Here is a 24,111-nt window from a genome sequence, read left to right as displayed (position 1 = left end):
TGCACTAAGTTTTGAGTTGTGTTTTTTTTTCACTGCTCCATTTATTCAGTGGTGATTTTATGACCTTGTTGAAGCTCAATTAACAATGCAAGGTGAATTGAATCAGTTATTTCTGGACACCTCGGTATCTTTGAATTTTAGTAAAGTAATTTCCATCTGTCTGCTAGGTTCATAAGATTAACATAACATAACATAAGATTAATATTGGCCATGAATGATTATAGTTACTAGATCCCTGAAGTTTCATTCTGTTTGTTGATTTCTATAAAGTATTTGATACAATCAGTCACAGGTTAATGAATAAAACTACTGATTTTTTTGGATTTGGAGGTTTAAAAAAAGCGGTAAAACATTTATATAAAGGATATAACAGCTTAGTGAATCCTCCAGATTCTGTATAAATCATGGAATTAAATAGGGCTGCCCAGTGAGTCTGTTATTATTTCGGTTAGTTGCACGGCTCATGGCTGCACACATAAAACATGAATACATTTAACGGTATAAATTCTTTAGGTGGACAATTTAACCTAACTGAACTAGCAGATGATACACCCATAGTTTTAAGGGATAAATATGAAGTGGGTGAAGCAATTATTTGTATTGATGAATTTTCAGCTGAATCAGATCTACAAAGAAATTTAAATAAATTTGTGTAATTGCCAATTAAAGAACGTGATCTGTCAGACCTGAGTTCCAGTAAAGAGCACAGTCACTTCACAGTCACAATCACTACAATTTGAACTTTAACCCAATAATATAACAAAAAGCAAGAGGTTAAATATGTGGTTGATGAGAGACTTGTCACTGAGAGTGGAGTTCTTCACTCCCAGTCTGAAGGGATATCCAGATCAGTGTATGTCTCCCTGTTTCTTGAAATGCCCCCAGAAATTTACAAAAAACTAGATCAGACTTTATATTAGCCTCATCTGGAGGACTATATGTAACTATATAAAGAAAAAAACTGTATGTAGCCCTTCATCCGAACAGGTCGGGTTGTCGCATACTTGCGGCTAATATGCAACACGCGGTGCAAACTTGCACACGTGCATGACTGTTTACATTTACATCAAACACCCCCACTGTGAGCTCTGCCTCTTCTTCTCCGATGACTGCACATTCCACCGCCGCTGAGGTCGCCTCCTGCTGGCCACTGCAGGTATTTCCCATTGGAACAGTTGTACGGGAGAGAATCCATGGTGCCATGGGGTCCAAATTAAAATCATTTGTTCCTTTTTGCCTTAGAAAAAACTTAATTCAGGTTAAAATTACTACTCCTTTTCTTCCCCCACGCACAACTAATTTTTGTCTTCTCAATGTGAGGTCCCTAACAAACAAGTCCTTTCCTTCCAAGAGTTCATCATGTCAAATAATATTGATTTTTTATTTATTACTGAGTCATGGCTCACACCTGGCTGTACTATCCCCTTAACTGAAGCCTGTCCACCTGAGTACTCTAGCCTTAATCACCCAAGATTGTCTGGTCGTGGAGGTGGAATTGCGGTGATCTATAGATCTGATTACAAAAGCTCCGCCCTCCTTAATGATACGTTTTCTTCATTTGAATCCGTGGTCTTTCTTCTCTGTGGCTCTCAACCTACATTCTGTTCCGTTATCTATAGGCCACCTAAAGCCACCACTGAATTCACTGAAGAATTCTCAGATTTTCTTGTGTGCACTGTTGCCAAATATGATAGGGTGATAATTGCTGGTGATTTTAACATACATGTGTGTTGTCCCAGTTCTTCAAGTTTTACCACTGATTTTATTAGACTTATAGATTCTTTTAACTTAGTCCAACATGTAAAAAATCCAACCCATAGCAGAGGACATACTCTTGACCTTGTCCTCTCCCTGGGAGTTGACATTGATAATGTAAACCTCCTGGATTTCTGTGTCTCTGACCATAAGGGTGTCTCATTCAAAACTAACTTGCATTCTGCCATACAAAAGCTTACATCAAGCAGCCGTACTCGCAGTTTCAAACCCAACTCAACAAACATTTTTAGCACCATGTTTCTGGCTGCATCGATTAGCAGTGTGCAAACAAATGTGTCATCAGTAAATGAGCTCCTAGACAATTTCAATAATACATGCCAGGAAATTCTAGATACTATTGCCCCGTTTAAAACAAAACCTATCAAAAGGAATTTCCTACCCTGCCTTAATCATCATACTCTGACTCATCAAGACTCTGGTCTGGACTAGTTGACCAGAGTCTTTGGATCTAAGAGCTCTGCTAGGTTTATATTCTCTGAACATATCACAGATGTATTCTGGGCCTAAACCATTCTGGGATTTGTAAACAAGCAGAAGGGTTTTAAAATCTATTCTGTGACTGACTGGAAGCCAGTGTAAAGATTTCAAAACTGGTGTGATGTGTTCAGATCTCTTAGTCCTGGTTAAAAGTCTAGCAGCAGCGTTTTGGATGAGCTGCAGATGTTTAGTGCACTTTTTAGGAAGTCCTGTTAAAAAACCATTACAGTAATCCAGCCTACTGGAGATGAACTTTACAGTTAAACTTACCTTCTTTCACTAGCTTCCATACCTTTTGCCGACATGACATACATTGTCAGAAAAGCATACCATTACCTTTGCCGACTGGGTTGTTTGACAACTGTGGGGAGCTGCATATGATTGGTTAAGGAAACAGGAAGTAGAAAAAAGCTTCACAGTGCATCGAAGTAGTCTGCCATGGAACTCTTATTTTGAAAGGATAAAACTTGACAAAAACCATGTTAGTGTAGAGAGACAGATTGTTTATAGGAAAGCTTCCTCACAACAAATGAGAACATTTTAAATTATTTTTACAGAAAAAAAGTTGAATTATTTAGCCTTTAGTGTTGTAGGGAAACACTTGGTTGAACTTTTGTTTCACGCATCAGTCACCAGTGAAAAATGCAGTTTTTTTGTTTTGCTTTTTTTTTAATGTAGTCCACATGCTCTGGGACATTTTCACAAATAGCTTTAGCTTTAGTTTTTCCACAGGTTACCCCTTTATCTGTTGGTGAGTCTTTGTAGATCCCCCAGACAACTTCCATAGTCTAAACTACTGTATGATTGGCGATGCTGGACGGCGTGTTAAACTTTACAAAGTTCTGCAGCAGATATATTGTCATCCTGGTGAGATGTATCTTCTTGAAAAAAGAAAAAAAGTGAAGTGGTGCACAGATTTTGATTGTTGCTCTTGTGCTTCTCTGTGCTAGCATGTCGATCGATGGCGCTTTTACCTTTGCGTTTAAGTCCACATCACAATGACACAGCATAAAACATGCATTACAATCATCCTTCCTACTTTTGGAGATGAATCCATATTCCTTTGTCCATTCATGATTTAAATGTAGTCTTTCGTTGAGGCATTTTTGCATTTTGCAGGTGAAATGGGTGAGCTCACGTGATCTACCTGGCTGACCTGACATCAATTACGTCCACACAGCTAATTTGATTACGTTCAGCACTGTTAGCCAATAAAATGTCTGATATTTATTTTACACCAATTTCATCCAATAATCTGTCACAAAAACATTTTAAGGGGATGCCCTCCAAAGCTGGCCTGGCTACTAGCATGCAAGCTAGTCTTTATTTTTATTTATTCTTTATTAAATTTATTTTTTTAGGTGCATCTACTTTTTCATTAGAGACCTTATGCAATGTTTAAAAAAGATTATATCAGAAGGAGGACAAATGAGCATTTGTCTCAAGGTATTTGTCTCTTCCTTTTTATTTTTAAGTATGAAGCTGCTCAAAAAATTACTGACCATCGAGCACATTGAAACCATACAAACTGTTTTCTGCAAGTTTGCTCATCATCAAGCTGAGATCAAAATAAATGTCGCCCTCATGTGGTAAAATACTGGCATTGCAGCCTTACTGAAGAGGAAAACATCTGAGTTGAGTTTGTATGTGTTGTATTGGCCAAAATAAGTAATAATAACAATAAAACTGTAAATGCGTATTTTATTTTAGTGATTTTTTTCTATGATTAAACTATCCATTAATTTCTCCTTTAGGTTAATAGGCAGCCATAAATGACCTTTTTTAATGATAATTAAGATTCTTTCTTTCAAGATGTGTTTTTTTTTTCATACATAAAGACCAACATATGCGAAACTACAAGTCAGGGAAATATTATCACAGTATATAAACATCCTTTGTTGCATTATATTCTCCTGTTTGTGGTAATTATGTTTTCTTCCCCTCCCCCAAACTAATTCCTGCCTCACATGTTTGGCTCACGGCATGACACAAGGTCTAAAGAGGACAGGCTGATAATCCTGTCTTTCACAGGCCATACTAAGTCAGGCCACATAAATGCACATATAAATCATGCACACTCACCTTTTCAGAGTTGGCTCTGTTTGCTTCGTTTGCCAAGAAAAAAATATATAAAGCATTCATAATTGGATTATTTTCACTTACCAATGGCAGCGATTAATTCCACTTCCAAAATTACAGTTAAACGTGTATAGGGCTGGTAATGTTACCACTTTTTATATAAGAGTGCATAATCCCACTCTGGAGTACTGTTATTAATTTATATAGTATTTTAAAAGCTCTGTGACGTTTTCAGCTTTTAGTAACACACCTACCTGATTGTGTGAGAAGCTTTCAGCTTGTGTCCAAATGAAAGGATAAAGTGAAGGTATTAAAAAGTGTGTGCACACAGACGTAAATCCATCCATCCACCAAACCATCTGTTATTTGTTTTTATTCTGCTATTTATTTACAACCACATCATATGAATAGAAAGTGAAACCACATACAGATTTACATTTTTATGAAACATACAATAATACACAAACACACACGCATCATTAAACACTCACATCGCAAGCAGTATCCTTCCATCCAAACAAGACAAATCACTAGTAACTAGCACAAACATTCACCCAACAACTAAAAATTTGATTGGGAAAGTCAAGTTTTGATAGTTTATAAGATAAGTTATAAGGGCAAAGTAAAAACTATTAGGTCAAAGGAGCAAAAGAAGCAACACATTGCAGTTTAACAACATTTTTTAGACCAAACCAAACAGAAAGTATTAACACATGTTTCTACTTTCTTTCACTTGAAAAGGACAAAAAATTAGTGTGGCCTTTTTTTTTTTTCCTTGTAACTAGCTAGTAAGTTAGGCACTTACTAGCTGGTTACAAGGCTACAAAAATGGACCATACTAATTTTGTCCTTTTCAAGACCAACAGAAAGTATCAACATGTGTTTCTACTTCCTTTCACTTCAAAAGGACAGAATTAGTATGGTCCATTTTATGTAGCCTTGTAACTAGCTAGTAAGCTAGGTACTCACTAGCTAGGTACTTACTAGTAAGCTATTTACGTAGCTTACTGGCTTGGCTGTACAAACAGACAAGCTATAGGCTAATAAGACAAACCATGAGGCAAAACTTGATCCAGTTTTGAAACTTGTGTAAGGATTCATTTAAATTGACAATTTATCTAATCTCATCTGTTCTGTTAACATTCATTCCACAAACTGTATAATTTTGGGGTTTTTGACTCAATCACAACATTTATTAGCATGTTTTCCTAGATTTTAGAAGGATCAGATAAGTGCATCTCAAGGCTCTTTCTTAGATGAACCTCTCTTAGGGCCCTGCTATATTAAGCTGGTAAAAACAAAACCTAATGAAAAATACTTTCAGACACACAATCATTTTGATCAGACAATGATAAGAAACATGCCAACAACTCTTGTTGGTGACAGATGACAACAAATATCCAGCTTACATTGAATAGTCAGGAGAAGAAAATTATTTTCTGCTCTTTTTTAGAGAAATACTAACAAATTTTAAAAAAAGAAAAAAGTTCAAATGGTTTGATATTTTAGTATGTTGATGCCTTAACTTTGTGGCATGACAGAATACCCCTTTTGTATATTTATTGTGTCACTTAATTAGTCACTGGAAGTGTGAATGAATATTAATTCGCACTATGTTTAAACAAGTGTGATGCATCTGCAAAGTCCCCATTATGCAGATTATGCATTCAGTACATAGAAAGCACATTTTCATACAAAGTGAAATCTTACAAAAGGAAAAAAGAACTGTGTGAAAATAACAACGCATATTGAAAGTTTCTATTCAAGTTAAATGTAATTTAATAAAACCTAAAGTTGATTTATTTCAGTATTAAACCAACCACATAACATAATTATGCATGTCTGTGGAAGTGTATTTAGCGGATGGGGGCCTTGAGAGCAGCATCCACCTCCTCCTCAGGCAGCAGCGTATGCCACTGGGCCACTGGACGTCTGGGATTGGCCAGCATGTCTGACCAGTGGCGAAGGCCAACGCCAGAGGCACCGTAACCGATCCAGCACTTGCCAATGGGGTCATTGCTGCCCAGTTTGTCGTAGTCATACACTGTGATCAGCACCTGTACTTTCTGTGTAAGGAGAACGAAACGAGTCAAATGTATTCCTTGTACACGTTGGTGAATTTGAAGGTTTTGTATAAGTTGGTAAAAGATTTACTGAGGGGTGTGTTGTTTTAAGCCAAATATGTATGCTAACCAAGAAAGTGCTTGTCAGCATTACCAAGGAAATCGAGGTAAGAAATTGTTTTTTTCAATCACGCAGTGTTCTCATTGTGCTATCATTAAAGCTTCTACCATTGTTATGTTTAATGTTTTCACCTTATTAGCTTAGCACGTTAGCATACAGGTGTTTGCTGTTAGCACTAAACACAAAGCACTGTGGTGGCTGTTGAAGAACTTTTTGTTTTGTTCAAAATGTATTATTAACATCTCAGCCAAATTTCATGACTACAGCTGAAAACTAATTTTAAACAAAAAATAATAACAAATTTTACTTTGATAATCAATTATAACCACAAACAGAGTAACGGTAACTGTGTGACAGTCATTTTGTAAGTGCTAGCACAACCAATAAATCCAACTTCAAAATATACAAACCTGAATCTGAGAGAAGGGAATCTCAAAGCTAAAGCTTTCATTGAAATAAGGATTCAACGTGTTTTGTTTGACTGATGTCTTCTTCTTCTTGAGTCGCTTTCCATTGTGTTGCAACACCACCTTCACAAAAGGATCTGGGACAGAAAGACATCATATGAGACAACAGGTCAGCAGAACTGGCTGTTGTTGACATTCACCTCTCTAAGTATTCACCTGACAGTCCTCCGACGTCCATCTTTTTCAGATTCTTGGCTTCCATGATGTTAACAGTTAGCTTGCCAGCTGTTGGGACGTAACGCAGCGAAATACAGATATCACCCAGCTTCTCTTGCTGGCAGGAACAGAAAATACATGTTATGTTATGTTACTGATTTAAGTTACAATTATATGTTTGCAATGGGAAAAAAGTGTACCTCTTCTTTTTCTCCTCCAACCAGATCCTTCCATTCATGTATTGGTTGAGCAAGGTCTATAGAGTTCATGGGGATCTTAATTTCACCGATGACATCATGTTTACCAAAACGGTCGAAGTCAAAAACTTGCAGCACCAGTGTCTGACCACCCAGCTCACTATATGGTATCTGGAAAGGGGAGTACAATAAAAAGTAAAAGTTTTACTATAACGTGCTTGAAACTCTTTTTAAAAAAAGGTCACAATCTGATGATAATAAGAAAATGTCTCTTGTAAAATTATCAAAACCTTTCCACGTACAGACCTTAAAGGTAAAAGTCTCATTGAAGACAGGGCAGAGGTTCTTGCGCTGGATTTTTGTCTCAAATTTCTTTTTCTTGTCTGGCAACATGTACACTTTGACATAGGGGTCAGAGGTCCCACCGATGTCCATAGCTGGAAGGTCCTGAGCTTGGAGGATGCCCACAATGAGCTGGAGAGGGAAGGAGACAGCAAGAGATGAGTTAACCATGACATCTGACACATTCCCTTGTAATCTAATGTAATTTTAATCAAAGCAATCTCATTGCTGAGCTCAACAGATAATTACTTAAACATAGGGGTGTAAGCATTGTTGTTTCACAACATCTTACTAAGCAGGTTCAAAAATATGGGTCTTTCAGATGAACACCTTCCATGCTTCAAAAGTATTATCTCCAGCCATGTGCACTTAGTGCAAGCTGGGGGTTACCAATCTAATCCTCTGCCCCAATCTATGGGTGTTCCTCAGGGGTCAACTTTAGATCCATCCCTAATAAAGATTCATATAAAAACATTGTCTATGCTGCTGGCAGTTCTCGTATTCATTTATATGCTGATGACACAATTTTTTAGATTTTACAATTTTAGTCCCAATCTGAATGCTGCCCTGACTTCTTTGCAACACAGCTTCAACAGTCTCTAAAGTTCTCTCTCTATTAAACGCAATTAAAACCCAAATTCATTATTTTTCTACTGTAACTCACCTCAGCCTGCCTGTCATCTCAATATCTCCTCGTTGGATGGTTGCTTGTCAGATAGCTCACTTCCCTTTGACATTCACATCAGTATATTACTCTCAAAAGTTAAATCAAGAATCATATTCCTGTACCAAACAAATCATCCTTTATCCATTCTGCAAAGCACACTCTGCTCAAAATGACAATACTTCCCACCATAGATTATGGTGATATAATCTACAGGACTGCCTCAAAAAACCCTCAAATATAACTGGATGTTATCACATTTTAATCTCTTTTTACACTGCAGAAGCATTTTGTGATCAATTAGTTTTATTCTTTCTACTATTAATTTTAAATTAGTAATTAATTTTAAAACCAGTTTTCTTTTCTGTGAAGCACACTGAGCTGCAGTTTTGCTTGAAAAGTGCTATATAAGTAAATAGATTACTTTACTGGTGACCATTTCGTCTCATCATTTTCTTTACTCAGTTGTTCCCTCCATTCCTGCAGGCTGTTGCATTGGTAGCAGTTAATTTATAAAAGATCATTTGTAAACCTTCTGCATCTTGTCTACTAATTAACATTTCCAGCAACAACCACCACTTAAGGTTCAGTCATTTTAAAATATGTAAATTCACCCCTCTTTTGGTTTTTATTCATTTCCGTTTTCCACTTCTAACAACTGGAATCTGTTACCCAACACATTTAAACTTTGCACCTCGATCCAACCATTTACTTGAAATAATTTATTGAAAACAATAGTTTCTGATCAGTGAACCTGCTTTTAACTTGTGATGGGGTTATTTTGTTGTTGTTGTGTGAGTATGACTATGTTTTCAATTATTTTTATTAGGTTTTTTTTTTATATAATTCAAGTTTTTATTAACATTTTTGACATAAATGGTAAATGGTCCGTATTTATATAGCACTTTTCTGTACCTGGGATGATACCCAAAGCGCTTTACATTATACATCACATTCACCCATTCACACACACATTCACACACTGATGGCGGAAGCTGCCATGCAAGGCGCTCGACCACAACCCATCAGAGGCAATTAGGGGTTCAGCGTCTTGCCCAAGGACACCTCGACATGAACTCGACTTGGCCGAGGATCGAACCGGCAACCCTTGGGTTACAAGACGACCGCTCTACCTTGCTGAGCCACGCCGCCCCTACATGACAGAGTAACAAAACATTCTGTTGAACATCTTTTAACATTGGAGAGGTTGACATAAATTGACCTTGACATATGAGGCGCTATCGCGTATAAAGTATAACACAAATATATAAAACATAAGTAAATAAATAAATACACATGGGGTGTGACAATAGCTACCAGATATAAAAACATGAGACAGTCATCAGTAAGGGAGCCTTCAGGAGTTATCCTGTTGGGTGGCTGTTATAGTAATATGAGACCAAAATGGTCCCCAGACTGGTGCGATAGTGTTGTCCCTGCTATTTAGTTTGTAGAGCATACACTCATATGAGGCCATTTTAACCATCAGGTTGACCCATTCCTTAACTTGTGGGGTTTTTGGAGTTTTCCAGTGTTTAAGAATAACCCTGGCTGCTACAGAGATCCCAACTATAATAACGGAAAATGTCCCTTTTGATACATGAGACATCGTCCTCTATCACCAAGCAAACAGAGTCTTGGACAGAGTGACACTGTTTCACCCAACCAATCACTCAGGATTCGTACAATAATCAACCACAGGGGTCTTATAACTGGACATTCCCACAGACAATGTATCAGTGTACCTGCATCCTTTTGACATTTCCAGCACATAGTCAATTTAAGACCCATTCTATTCAGTCTCACTGGTGTCCGGTAATATCTCTGCATAATTTTGTACTGTGTAAATTTACCTTTACATTCCCTTATGTATTTTCCAGTCTGTGAAACAATTTTCATCCATTCCTCATCGCCGAACACGTACCCAATGTCCTTTTCCCACAAAACCTTTAAATTTTTACAGTCACTGCTGAGGGCGTAGCTGATTGTTCTGTAAAAAGTGGAAGTGCGATGATGATGAGGTGGCCTTGTAAAGTAATCCAGAATGAGGTTTTCTTCATTTTGCTGTTTGAGTGACATGACACAGTTCCTGATCTGCAGGTATTTCCAGAATTTTTATTTTTTTAGTTAATTTGTGAGACTGTATAATTTGCTGCTGCCTCTTGGCCATGTCTTTGTTGTCAATAAAAATTATTTCTCAGTTAACTTACCTGATCAAACAAAGGTACGAATTTGAGAAAATAAAATAAATCAATAAATAAAAATCATAGTGTACCTGATTATCAGTAAAGTTATAATCCAGTGTGTACTCCAGTTTGCCAAAAAATTCCTTCTCCTCCTCCTTTTCTTCTTCCTGGAAGAAAAAGAGTCATTAGTGGTTAATGGTGTTAATGGTGATATTTCTAACCTCGCACAGTTTAAATTTATTCTCCAGTGTTTGTGCAAAACCTTCAACAGGCATCTTGACTCAAAACAAATTCCAGGAAATATTCAATAGAAAATATAAATAGACGCAATTTTCTCTCTTCTATAGGGTGTTTTTTATGAGTTATGTTTTTATCCTCATACCTTTATTCCCCATCAATGCTTGTAGCTGCGTCTCCAAGCTGCATAATAACAAGTGGACAGCAGCTCTGACTCTTTCATTATCTTCTTTGTTTGATTTGCCGTGGTGCACTATAGCTGTTGTGCACAGTTTAAACATTGATTTCAGTCTTAACCTGGATGAAAGCCAAACAGCTGTGGACAGTTAAGCAGTGACTACAATCTGATGCAAAGCACAGCAAAGCCCTTGTTGCAGCTACCTCCACTTGCTGACTCACAGAGGGTGAAGATAACATCTGATGTCCTCTTACTCACCTTAATGTTATATTTTAACCCACTCAAGAAAAAGCACAAAATTTAAAATAGTACCCATATTATACCATCATTGTTTTCTTGCAAAAAGCATAAGTTTTGTCATTGCCCCGTTTAGTATATTGGATGATAAAACAGCCAGAAGTTGTTGTCTTAGCACAAATGTTATAAATTAATGATAAATGTCAGGCTAACAGCCCTTTTGAATAATATCAGGCTTATTTATTTCACTGTAATCGTCAGGCTTAACTAAAATATTTATGCAAACAAAATGGTGTAGGAGGATATCTGCTCCATTTTTTATAACTAATAGGATTAAACTATGTGTATACTTTCACCAGTTCTTTTTAATATGTACATGGATAATCTTTCTATGACACCAAATAAACTGGATCTAAGGTGTGCAGATGACTTGGTCGTTCTTTCTACTGATAGTGCCAGTAGTAACAGCAGTTGTTTAGAGTCTGTGCAAGTTATGGTGTACAATATGACATCATATTCAATACTAGAAATAGTGTTGTTGTGATTGCCAGAACCAAGAAGGAACAGAAGTTAAAATTTCCTTAATTTTATTTAGCAGGCCAAGTGTTAAATATGTTGAACAAAGCCAGATAACAAAGTCAGATGTGATGATGATTATGTTCTCTGTCAATACTGTAAACTATATGCACAAGCAAATATGCTGGTGCAAAGGTTTTATGGGTTTGTTTTGGACCACAGGCTCTGGACACTTTGTAGTCACTGAGTGGATGATTCTAGAGTCAAATGTGAAACCATCTCTCTGACAGCTACAGCTTAGCTGAAACAGGATAATGCAACAGGATTGTTTTATTTTTTTCATACAAGCTAAGCAGGAAAGTATTTGTACTCATGACATCTTCATTGTAAACAAAACCCATCACTCATAGAGTGAATCTCTAACTTGGAGCTCAACTGATTATTTTCATCAACATAACTACTGCACAAATGGACAACACAGCCTCAGATACAGCAGTGTAATACTGTCCAAGCATTTCAGATTTATAAAGCAGCTTATATTATTTCTCACCTTCTTCTCTTCTCCATCCTCTCCTTCTTTGTCCTTCTTCCTGCGTCCCCGTCCACCTTTCCTTTCACGGACCTTTTTGGGCTTCGATCCCTTATTGAAACACTTCTTGTAGATGCAGAATCCCAGGCAGCCTACAAGAGCAAGGACCACTACCACGATGGCTCCCACGGCCCACATGGGCACTGTGAAGAGGTGTGAAAGGAATAAGAAAGGTCGGCTAGTGCTGCTTTACCTGATGACTTAGCTGATCCTGATACATTTTCTGTGAATACAGAGAGGTGTTCTTTTTTCTTTCCTACGTATTTCTTACATATTTTAGATATTTGTATTTTACTTATTTATCTATGCTTAAGCCAAGAAACTTTTCAAAATTTCATTATATTTCAATAATGACAGTAAAGATCTTGAATCTTTAATCTATCACTTATGCTATGTGTAAGACCAATTACGAACGTCAAGTGAAGTTTGGTATATTTTTCTGTTTCCATTGGATTCCCTCAAAGTAATTATATTAACTTTGGCCTTTCTGTATGTTTTAAATTAAAAAGTAATTCTCAGTCGGCTAAATGGAAGCTTATTTGAAATGCTAACTATCGTTTCTTAGCCGGCTGAGTTAGCATGTTGCTGCTGGCTTTATCAGCTCAAATATTCTTTTACAGAAAAACATGTTTCACAAGTGATTTGTGGTTTTGCACATGTGGAACATGTGGATTTGGAACATTTTCATGGTAATAAAATGTAAATGCATGTAAATTTCCTAATTAAATCTTTATAATCTCATGTGAAAACTATGGGAATACATGTGGAACTCGTGTTTGGTCACGTTTCATGTTCGTTTCACATGTAAAACATGATTTCACATGAGAATATGTGTTTCACATTGGAATTTACATGGATTTCTTAGGTGATTATGGGTTGGACATGGGCTTTTACATGGGCATGGGTTCTATGTTACCATAAAAATGTTCCAAAACCATGCTTCCAATGTACAAAAAAAACACAGCATTTTGTTTTTTTTTTTCTTTAAGGGTTGACTTAAAACCAATGTATGTATACAGTGTGTACTGCTTCCTTGAATTTGTCAAAGGAGCATAAACAAGAGTGTTAAAGTTTATAACAAGTGCATTCACATATCACATTAATTTCTCTTGCAGTTCCAAAGCTCCCTCCCACAGCAGAAGAAAAACATCATTTCTGTTCTTGAAGGGTGGAAAATTAGTTGTATGAAAATGGACTTACTCTTGAGCTTATGATCTTGAAGAGAAGAGCAGTGGTCACATGAAGATGACATAAAAGGATGGAAAAATGAAATGGTAAATGAAGTAAAATTAAAAGACAGGATGGTTAGATGATGGCATGGTGTGAAACATAACAGGTCAGAGTGACACTTTCTTCTTTTTTACCCTAGTTTATATTCTTTCCCTTTATAATAAATAATTTGGCTAATTGTCTTTCTGTTAATAAAGTTGCTCCACATAACATAGTTTTACATTACAGTTTACATTACATAATGTCCACTAAGACTAGAAAGTTGGGATTTCCCTTTTAAACACACTGATTGAAACAAAATATTTTCTGTCTATGTTACTTGGTGCTCACTTGGCAGGTGTGTGAGCTCATTGAAGAACTTGTTTTTCATGCTTGCAAACTGGTGACTGGAGTGGTGTGTGGCGGGTGGGGGCGGTCGGGGCTCCCTCTCCTCCTCCTCTGCCGCCCTTCGGAACCGCGTCCCTGCAACATCGACCAGTCGCATCGTTGCTCTGAAAAATCAAAGAACACCAGAAGATGAATGGTCAGCAACATACAACTGTTTTCTCTTCTAGAAAGATTAGATTTGATGCACCAGGATAAAATTGCAATTAGGTCTTCTGTAGTTCACTCACTCATTCTCATTATTATATCCAACTGTCCACAGACACGGCCGCAGCCTTTAAGCTTAAAACACATTAACACCATCCTGTTTCTTTCTTTTTTCTTTCTTTCTTTCTTTCTTTCTTTCTTTCTTTCTTTCTTTCTTTCTTTCTTTCTTTCTTTCAGGTGCTTCTGCAAAACATCCTTTAATTACATCTTTCACCTGGCTCTAATCTTTTTAATCCTCTCCCTCCCCAGCTGAACAGTCATCAGTCCTCCATTTCAAGTTTCACTGTTTGACTTAAATTTGTAGAATTATGTCATATTCAGAAATGAGTCCAGTTACCTTTGATTCAGTCTCTTAAGCCAAAATTCTGTTTGCTGCATAGCCTTTACCCTCTTGTTTTGCTAAATCTAAAACATGACCACCCATAGGGGAAAAATACCTATGGCTGTCTCCACCTTATAATTTACAGTTAGAAATTGGAACACATGTTATTTTTCTATCCTATCAACAATCTTTTGGTAGATGAAAAAAAAAATGCATGGAGTGCTACTTGGGTATTAAAAATAGTAGTATTCCTCTGGTGCTCTGGTGCTTCTTTTTCAAGGATTCAGGTAAACTCATAGAAAGATTACTGAGGCACTCAAAGGTGGTTCTACATTCTGCTTTTAAAAGAAGGGCCCACATATTCACTGTCTGTACCTTCCATCACAAGGTCAGCTCTTTGCATTAGCTTGCTTATGGCAGATGGTTGCCCTTGCTGAACGTGTTTCCTTCCAATTAAAAGGGATTTGTTTTCTTTCCCACTGCTCCATGCATGCTCAGGATGGAGATTTTATGAATTGGCTGCATATAAACACAGTTATTATAAATTTGACTAGTATCATATCATATGGATCATATAATGGATGTTTTTCTTCTTATTATTGGCTAATAATTTGATTACAGTGAAATTTATTGAATAATATTTGGATTGGATTGTGTCTTTAATGGGGCCTTGTGATGGTTTTTGACATTACACAAATACAACAATCAATTTAATTCAAATTGCCATTGCTAGACTAGCTTTGCAGCTAACACTAGCTAGAGGAGAAGAGTATTTTTTAAATACAGGGCTTCAAAGAGCTTTGAAGATTTTTGTGGAAATTCAAGTATTTACCCAATGTGCACATTTATGCTTTAACCCCAATAAATTCCAGTGTGTTTGTTTCATTATTTTACATTTTTATATTACAAAGATTGTATAGGCAAATTTGAGTATCTGAGCAATTAGGCCTCCACCCACAGTCCAATATCATGCAAGTTGAGACATTTCCCAATTCTGAAGCAATTGTAGAGATTAATGTAATGCATGTTTTTCTCTCTCTCTCTCTCTAAACAGGAGAAAATGAGTTTAGAAAATGGTAGGTGAGTGAACAGGAATCAAAACCACTCATTTATTTCAAGCATAATTCAAAATATTTATAATCTTTTTTTAGCTTTTCCTGTTTGTTATCATCATCTTTCTGGTCATCATTTCATCCCTTTGGTATTTCTTTCCATGATATGCCTCCTCACCTGATATCTGCTGCTTTTGCACTTTAAGATAGCAGGTCAGATAAAGGTACATTTTTATACATGGTGTTATAGACTGACTTCCATATGCAATATTATATACTCTTAAATTTGTCCTTCTCTAAGATGTTAAAGTTCAGAACTTTAATCAGAACATTGACAATGAGCCTGTTTACATGTACACAAGAAATCTGATAATGTTCTGATTTCTGGAGTTGTCACATTATTCACAGCATAGACAGCATAATCTGATATCCTTTACCCGGTAATGGCAATTAACTGATTATGAGAAACTGGATTAATAGATCTAGATTTCTCCCTAATCTTCCAATGTTGTTGTATCTGTAGAGCCATATATCTGATTTATTTAGTCGTTTTACATCTGCACATACGCATAAAACGGTGTCGCATCTCTTTTCAACATCTTCTAAAACAACAGGAGCAACACTTTTATAACATGAGCAGAAGACAAAAGAAAACTTGATGCCGAGCAGCAGTGGGAAGCTGGAGAACAAAAAAGTATAACATTTACATGTAATCTATTTACAGGCTTGTTAGCGCCCACATTAGCAAATAACACTAGACTGTGGGTACTGCCATGTTTAAAAAAGACCAGAGTTTTAGAAAATAACAAGCAGTTATGCCACTACGTTTGTATGTACTCCGAGGGAAATACGATCATGGACAGGAAAATGTTGCGCAGTGTTATTCAAATATTGCATTTTAGAAGTGCATGTAGACTCATCTCGTCAAATAATTACAGTTGAATCATTACTTCCCAGGTATCATTCATTGTTGATATCGTTTTGGATTATTTCTTATTATCTATAAACATGTTTTACGATTTCTTGTATTTGATTATTTATAAAAATTTGGCATCTGGGAGTAGTGATGGGCATTTCAATACTCTGGAATCAAGTTTTAAGTTAATTTTATTTTTATTAGATTTATTCATTTATATTTTTTATTGAAATTTTAAAAACATTTATTTCAAGTTTTTTTGTTCATGAGTTTTACTTTTTGAATTTTGCAGTATAGATAATAATGCTCACTGTACAACAGTATGACATTAAGTATTGATATTAAAAAAGTTTGATAATCTAATGGGATCATTTTGTAAGGATATCACTGTCTGTTCAGTTAAATACATTTTATATCTTCTTATGCACACACAGCCATAACAAAAACAAATAATTAACATGGCTAATTCCTGTCTCATTCAGTTTAAACCAGGCTTAACAGTGTGTTAATAAAGTGAATAGAAAACTTGATTTACCTTTTATTTTTGTCCCAGTAGGAAAAATGGAATAAATTGGTTCTTATACATCAGTTTTTGATTGTCATGCCTCTAGCTTCAGGATGTTTGCGCCCTATAAAGAGGTCCAGCTGTCCAGCTAACACTCACATGCAAACAGTGGCATTTAAGCACCCCCCTCCCACACTCGGCGCCCTCGCTGCTCTGCAATGTAACAAGATTAATTGCCTGAGGTAATCCAAAAATCCTGGGCTTAAACAAATCAAGGACAGTTTGCAGCTCTGGGTTTCCTCCCTTTTCCCCGCCCTTCCTGCCACCATCTTCTTCTCTCACCTCTTCGTCCTCTCTCACTTCTTGACTCAAACCTCCATTCCTGCACAAACAGATGCAGCATATTTCCAGAATTTGATTTGATTTAACTCTGCAAGATTTGTAACAGTGCCTCTTGTTGCCCCCAGATTGAATATGCAGAGGATTAGAGGGAATAAATGCCAGATGTTTCTCTTTCCCAGTAGGCTATTTTGCATCTAAATTCAATTTCATACAACTACTCCTTTATTATCAGATGGAAGTTGTAACTTTACCAACTGAAACTATAGTTAATTAAGTTGATAAATAAATTCATACCTCAGCTGATGCTTCACACATTTGTACATCAGAGGTCAATCACATCAAAAGGCTAAAACCTGAAGTCACGTAAATGTCCACAATCTGAGTCAGCTGATAAGTACTTTAGATAAAAGCATCCTTTGAGTCCTGTGTCGTACTTTTATCATCATACATACTCTGTGCTGCATAAAGACCTTTTAACCGAAGCTTTAAACACCCCGAGATCTGGATGATAACTCCTTGTCATTTCTGGGTCACAGCAGATTTAGGCTGAACTCCGACCGAGAAGTCAGAGTAAAGTCACGCGGATCAGGACTGTCTCTGACAGACAGGCGACCTGTTTGAAAATTAAATGCAGACTGAAGCAAAGCCAGGAAGACATTTTAAACTAAATGAAATCTGCATAGTCATCAGCTTCTTCTGGTACAGATAAAAACGTCTTACCAGCAGAGGACTGGTTGGTCAAAAAAACTTTGTATTTATTGTGCACTCTCATCTGGCATATTAAATGAACCAGATCAGGAACAATAAAAAGTGTTATTGGGTGGTGAAGAACCACTAAAGTCTAATCACAAGAGAAGACAGCAGTCAGTTTCAAAGAATTCAACAAGTAGCTTTTATATCTTTTTAACATTTAGTGTAAAAATAACAATCTTCCATAAAGAAGTACAGCTGTTTTAAAAGCCATGTTTCTACAGATGCTGCCACTTGCTCCGATGGTAGGATGTGCTCAGATCAATGGTGACCCTATCAGGTTCGAAGGTGGTCCTTAAACATTTTATTAGTTTTCATCTTCAGGTTAATGACAGACTAAGGGATGGAACCAGAGGAGCACTGGTCCCTGCTGAAATTTAATTCTCCCAATAAGTAGATGTTTTAATAAAAACATCTTACAATGAATAAATTAAATGAATGAAAAAATACTTCATTAATCCCTACAGGAAAATTATAACAGGTATGACTTATGTATCATTTAAATCATAAAAACTACTACAGTGATGCCGTAGGAAATGAGACAATGAAAGAGAAAAGGAACTAACTTCGATATTGAAAAAATTATTTATAAATCAGAAATTGTGAGACAAATGCATCAGTGTGGAATGGTCTGGAAGGTATCATGATGGTGCATTTTTGGTGACTTAAAAGTAGGAAATTTGGAGTTTATATATATATATATAGATCTCTGTTGCCACATAGACACAGAAAGGCATTGGTAAAGGTACCAGAGGAGCAAAACACTAGCTGCTGGTTGACAGAACTGTCGCCCAAGACTGCAAAACCAGACAGACAAACCTGTGCACTTCCTGGATTGTTTGTCAGAAAGCCTATGACTCAATGCCACATACATGGATCCTGGAAAGCCTAAAGCCATATAAGATCAACAACACTCTAAGAGCCTTAATTGCAAGCTCAAAGAGGATGTGGCAGATCCCCTTCGAGGCCAACTTCAAGCCAGTTGCACAAGTCTCTATCAAATGTGATATATACCAAGGAGATGCTCTGTTGCTACTGCTGTTGTGCTCAGGCCTGAACCACTTAAACCAGGGCTACTCAATTCGGTCCTACAAGGGCCGCAATCCAGCAGGTTTTCCATGTATCCCTGCACCAACACACCTGAGTCAAATTAATGAGTCATTGTGTAGAACCTGATTGGCTGTTAGAGCCACCTAATTTGACTCAGGTGTGTTGGTGCAGGGATACATGGAAAACCTGCTGGATTGCGGCCCTCATAGGACCGAATTGAGTAGCCCTGCCTTAAACAAATTAATCAACAATACTGGCTATGGCCACCGACTCAGGAATGGGGCCGACATCAGTCACTTCCTCTACATGGATGGCATCAAACTGTACATTAAGAGTGAGGAAGACATTGACTCACTGAACCACACCACCAGGATCTACAGCAGGGACACTGGAATGTCATTCATTCATCCACCAACAGACAGCTGAAGTGGCAGAAATGAACAAGTCCTACTAATATCTAGAGAGGTCTGAACTGAAGGACAGCACAGAGGTGCTAGTCATAACAGCACAGGAGCAAGCCTTGAGTACCAGGGCAATCAAAGCCCAGAACAACCACACCAGGGAGGACCCCAGGTGCAGGCTGGGTAAAGTGGCCCCTGAACCAATCCAGGACCTCACAGCACGGTGTAAGATACTGGCACACAAAGAATACATGGAACACCATAACCAAGTAGCTGGCATAGTGGACAGAAACATCTGTGCAGAATAAGGACTGGAGACCCCATAATAGGAAACACCTCCCAAGGTGTGGAAGAATCAGAGGGCTGAGATCCTGTGAGACTTCTAGATTTAGACCCATAAAATGATGGTGGCCAACCAACCGGACATTGAGAACATGGGTAAGCAGCAAAGGAAAGCCGTAGAGATGGTTATAGCCATCCCCAATAATGGAAATGTCAGGAAAAAGAAGCATGACAAACTGGAGAAATACCAAGGACTTAAGGAAGAACTGGAGCACGAGTGTGAATGGTTGGATGTCTCTCAGTGTTGGCCCTGCAATGGACTGGTAGGCCACCAGTCCAGTCCAGTCCAGGGTGTGGACAGCAGTGTTTTAACAAGAAACTAACTACAATCTTAAAAACTAAATCTATTAAACAAAACATAATACGTTTCCCCAGATAGTGTCATTGTGTTTATATAAGGTTAAATAAAATATATTAGTATAATAAATAATAAAAATAAAGATGCAGTATTGTGTGTTATTAAGGTGGGCTATCCAATAAAAAAGTCAAATTAAATCTTTCCTCATATGGACCACAGTTATCACAACTGTATGAAAATAATCCAGCTTTAAATGTTGCAGCTGCAAGGAATCATGGGACAGTTATTCCCTTTTATCTGCCGAAAAAGATGGTCTGTGTTTAAGGAAAAAAACCTACATGCCACTCAGATTCATCAACATTTAACATTAGAGGTTGATTTTGGATGGATCTCTGAAAATGGGAGCTATGTTTTCTGTATGTACCCTAAATGCTGGGATCATGTTTTAACTCGAAGCTAACGGCACTTGTTTGCTACAGTCTGCTAAAAAAACAGTTGTGATCCTCATCAGTCAAAAAAGAGATTAGACATTCTCTATTGAACGTAACACAACCAGTACTCAAGAAGCTGCAGCTAATTTCCTCGATAAGCGCTCATAGTAACATTAATATTTTTATGTTTCTTTAAAACTACTCATGGCTTATACATGGTTCATTTTAAAGTTTAATTAATTCATTTCAGCTTCATGAAATTTAATTTTTACTGAAAAAAAGTAGTAAAATATAAAAATATATTATCTATGTTGGGTGTTTTGTTGGTCCAGCAAGAAGTTGAATGTTTTTTTTTTGGGGGGGGGGGGGGGGGGTTGACATTAGATTTTATCTTTAACTATTTAGCTTATTCATTTATGGCAGTCCCGCTCCAGAAAGCATAAAACTTATGTTGGTTCACAACTCAAAAACTTCCAAAATTTCTACACCTTTGGCACTTAACAATCGTAGTGTGGCTCTTTCTGCCTTTTTAAACCCCAACACGCTGACCTCTTTGTTTTAAATAAAAGTGTCATGTAGGATCAATAATTCTATGTCGGTTCCAAAAATGTTAAGATCATATTTTTCTTTGCAAATCGTAACATAGCTTCATTCTGCACAACATAAAACTGCTACGTTCAGAGAGGTAGGAGGGGTGGTGGTGGTGTTACACTGCTGAAGCTTCACACCAGAATACCGAGTTTGATCCAATGTTCTCCAAGCATTTCTCCCTTTATGTAATTAAAGTTAGACATGAAAATATATTTATGTGACATTTCTGCTGCTCTATACAAAACCACAGTAAGTAAAATGTTACCATCTCGTGCTAATATTTCTGTGCTTTTAAGTTGTGATACTACTATATTTTAAACACAAGTACAAACAAAACCCTCTTTTAATTCCTTTGGTCAGACTGGGCTGGATTTATTAAGAAAATAATCTCCAGATGATTTTAAGTTATTGCTTTCCTCTCTGATTTGTTTCAAGCTCTTTATTTTTCCCTGAATATTACACATTCAAAACAGAGATATAAAGTTATTTGCCTTGAATATTTTTACATCGCTACAACATCGCTGCAACATCCATTTTTAAATCTCCAGTATCCATGTAATAGAGCTGCAGACCAAATAAAATAAAAATGCTTTATTATTCATATATTAATGCAAGGTCAGACATTTGATGCTTACAGGCACACAAATGTTAGTCATTTTTTCTGCTAATTCAGTATTAAACTACATGATTTTAGCCAGTGCAAGTTTATAGTAAGTGCAAACAGCATGAAATCAGTGGAATTGTTTCTAATAAAGTCTGCTCTTCTGTTATTTACTTGTATCTCAGCAGCAGCAGCAGCGAAGACTGATTAAAACAAGCATCCAGTTTCTAGGCTTTATTCTACTGTAATGCAGGTGGCTTCACATGAACACAGACGCTAGAAATAGAGGTGCATTAGCCTCCAATAATCCACTTAAACTAATCTCTGCCACTTTGGGAACATCCTAACACAATGAGTAAAATCAAATGTTTCTCCAACGGGCAAACTTTCTCAGGAAAAGACGTAGAATCCCTTCTATAAAAGCAAATATTGGTATTTAAAACTGAAACATTGACCTGTGGTTGTTTTATCATGGCTGCTTTGCCACAAATTTAATGCAAAGCTGAAATACTTCTATAGTGAGAGGAGGAGTCATTTGCAGAAATATTTAGAAAGAATACCAAATATTTCCTGGTCACACTTAATTCAATGCAAAGCATTTATGTTTTTGTGCATTTCAGATTCAAAATGTGCAACTTTATTCACTTTTCTTGCTGTAATGTAAGCAGTTTTATCACAACAGTTTTACTTTGTTAACAATAAGGGTGACATCATGTAAAACAGCCATAACACAGAAGAAAAACTCCATTACTTACCTGATTTAGTCCTTCTTGTTTCTTCCTCCTTTATTTTTTCCTTTGCATGCAGATGTCCTCCAGCACAAATCCACCGTCACTGACTGATTGGAAGTTGTTGTGTACAACTCTCCTCTCCTTCTCCCCCTCCCCCTCCTGTGTTAATCTTCACAATATCCCTCACTACCAGCTACTTACTGTCCACTCATGTTGCCAAAACCTTGTCTTTTACAGCATATTTGTCCACAACGGAAGCATCAGACTTGTTTCTCTGCCGCAGGACAAGCAAAGGTATCCTCCACGTATTGAAGAAATTATTTAAATACACAGCAAAGGTGTTGCACTGAGGAAAATCTTATTCTTTTATTAGAGAAAAATTATGTCTGAGTGGAGCTTCAGCTCAAAGAAACTGTTGATTTTTTCTTGCAGCTGCTACAAACAGTATGTATGGTGTGTTGCTGCATCCTTCAGGAGCATGGACAGAAGAAATCTGCTTTAGCTGTCAGGATGGGTCTGATCTTAATTAAAGTCTTGACCCAAGAATAAGAAGACAGGAGCAGAACTGTGCAAATGGGCCTTCAGCTGCTATTTTTAACATGTCTTTAAGGCTCCACTTCATGAAATCAGGGATGTGTTGCTGTACTAAAGGTACAAAGAATTGACTTCCAAAGAAAATTAGATCTTATTGTTGAGAGAAGATTGTGTTTTATTGTTTTAAATATCCACAACTGCCAGTTGACATGTTAAATAATAATAATAATGATAACAATAATTATTATGGGTAAGGCGCTGGACCCTGTTAGAACTGTTGTGGAGCAGCAGATGAGGAGGAAACTGCAGGGCATTATAGACAATAATAAACACTCCCTCCATATAACCCTGACAAGACAGAACAGTGAGAGGCTAATCTCACTCCACTGCAGGACTGAGAGGTTCAGGAGATCCTTGATCCCCACAGTCATCATTACATTGGACAAAATTGACTTCTTAAATCTTTGATATTCTTATTTAATTTATTTTAATTACTTATTGTTAATACATGTGTGTATATGTAAAATTCTATCTATCTATCTATCTATCTATCTATCTATCTATCTATCTATCTATCTATCTATCTATCTATCTAAGGAATATTGTTTAAATTATTTATATGTATTTCTTTAAACAGTGAAATGTGATGTTATTCAAATCGAATGAAGCTGTGGTATTTGAATAAGGTTTATTGAAAAGGCAAAGATGCAGAGAATCTGCCTGATATGTGTAAAATAAGTCCATAAAGTATAAACATAACAGCATAATGTATCAGTTTAATATAGTCATTGAATTTTACAACTGCGGTGTCTTGGTGATCAAACTGTCACTAATTCACGCACCCATCAACAGCCTGCAAACAGCCTGCAAAAATGACTCTATGTGGATCAACAGGCTGGTAGTCGTCGCTGTTGTTGAGTTTTTAAAGTTTGTTACTTGCAAGAGCAGAGGCCTTTTTATCAGTAAGATGAAGAAAAATGAGCATTAGCTTTGCACATCTACATGCCGTTCACACCTCGCTCCGCTCCTTGTGAGGGGGGTGCTTTTCATGGCAGGGGTGCTTTTTTTGGCACAACACGGGCACTGCGATCCATGGTGCTGGTACATTCAAAATACAGGGAAGCTAAGGGGAGCGCGGT

General features: G+C 37.0%; 1 protein-coding gene and 1 long non-coding RNA gene across 2 annotated transcripts; both read right to left on the bottom strand.

The window, feature by feature from the left end:
• Positions 1 to 2,096: 2,096 nt before the first annotated feature.
• On the bottom strand, positions 2,097 to 14,039 carry LOC121630320. The gene is made up of 3 exons (XR_006008513.1): positions 14,026 to 14,039; positions 5,355 to 5,365; positions 2,097 to 2,175 (listed from the first exon to the last, which is right to left on the bottom strand). It is a non-coding gene; the product is annotated as an uncharacterized LOC121630320 (long non-coding RNA).
• On the bottom strand, positions 6,189 to 22,536 carry syt5a (synaptotagmin Va). The gene is made up of 10 exons (XM_041970555.1): positions 22,463 to 22,536; positions 13,846 to 14,006; positions 13,486 to 13,500; positions 12,247 to 12,428; positions 10,618 to 10,695; positions 7,643 to 7,810; positions 7,340 to 7,507; positions 7,140 to 7,257; positions 6,927 to 7,060; positions 6,189 to 6,398 (listed from the first exon to the last, which is right to left on the bottom strand). The coding sequence occupies exons 2-10, from the start codon at positions 13,997 to 13,999 to the stop codon at positions 6,189 to 6,191; spliced, it is 1,227 nt and encodes a 408-aa protein (XP_041826489.1). The 5' UTR covers positions 14,000 to 14,006; positions 22,463 to 22,536.
• Between the last annotated feature and the right edge of the window lie 1,575 nt (positions 22,537 to 24,111).

Source organism: Melanotaenia boesemani, chromosome 2, assembly GCF_017639745.1.
Source record: "Melanotaenia boesemani isolate fMelBoe1 chromosome 2, fMelBoe1.pri, whole genome shotgun sequence".
In the NCBI taxonomy this organism is placed as follows: domain Eukaryota; kingdom Metazoa; phylum Chordata; class Actinopteri; order Atheriniformes; family Melanotaeniidae; genus Melanotaenia; species Melanotaenia boesemani.
Note: the sequence above shows the minus strand (reverse complement) of the source record. Positions and strands in the feature narration are given on the sequence as shown.

What these genes read in the sequence shown, in the direction of transcription:
- syt5a (XM_041970555.1), bottom strand. Translation starts at nt 13,999, where the DNA reads ATGCGACTGGTCGATGTTGCAGGGACGCGGTTCCGAAGGGCGGCAGAG. An exon ending in GGACGTCGGAGGACTGTCAG is followed by an intron (nt 7,061 to 7,139) that starts GTGAATACTTAG and finishes TTTCTGTCCCAG; the next exon opens with ATCCTTTTGTGAAGGTGGTG. An exon ending in TTCCCTTCTCTCAGATTCAG is followed by an intron (nt 6,399 to 6,926) that starts GTTTGTATATTT and finishes CTCCTTACACAG; the next exon opens with AAAGTACAGGTGCTGATCAC.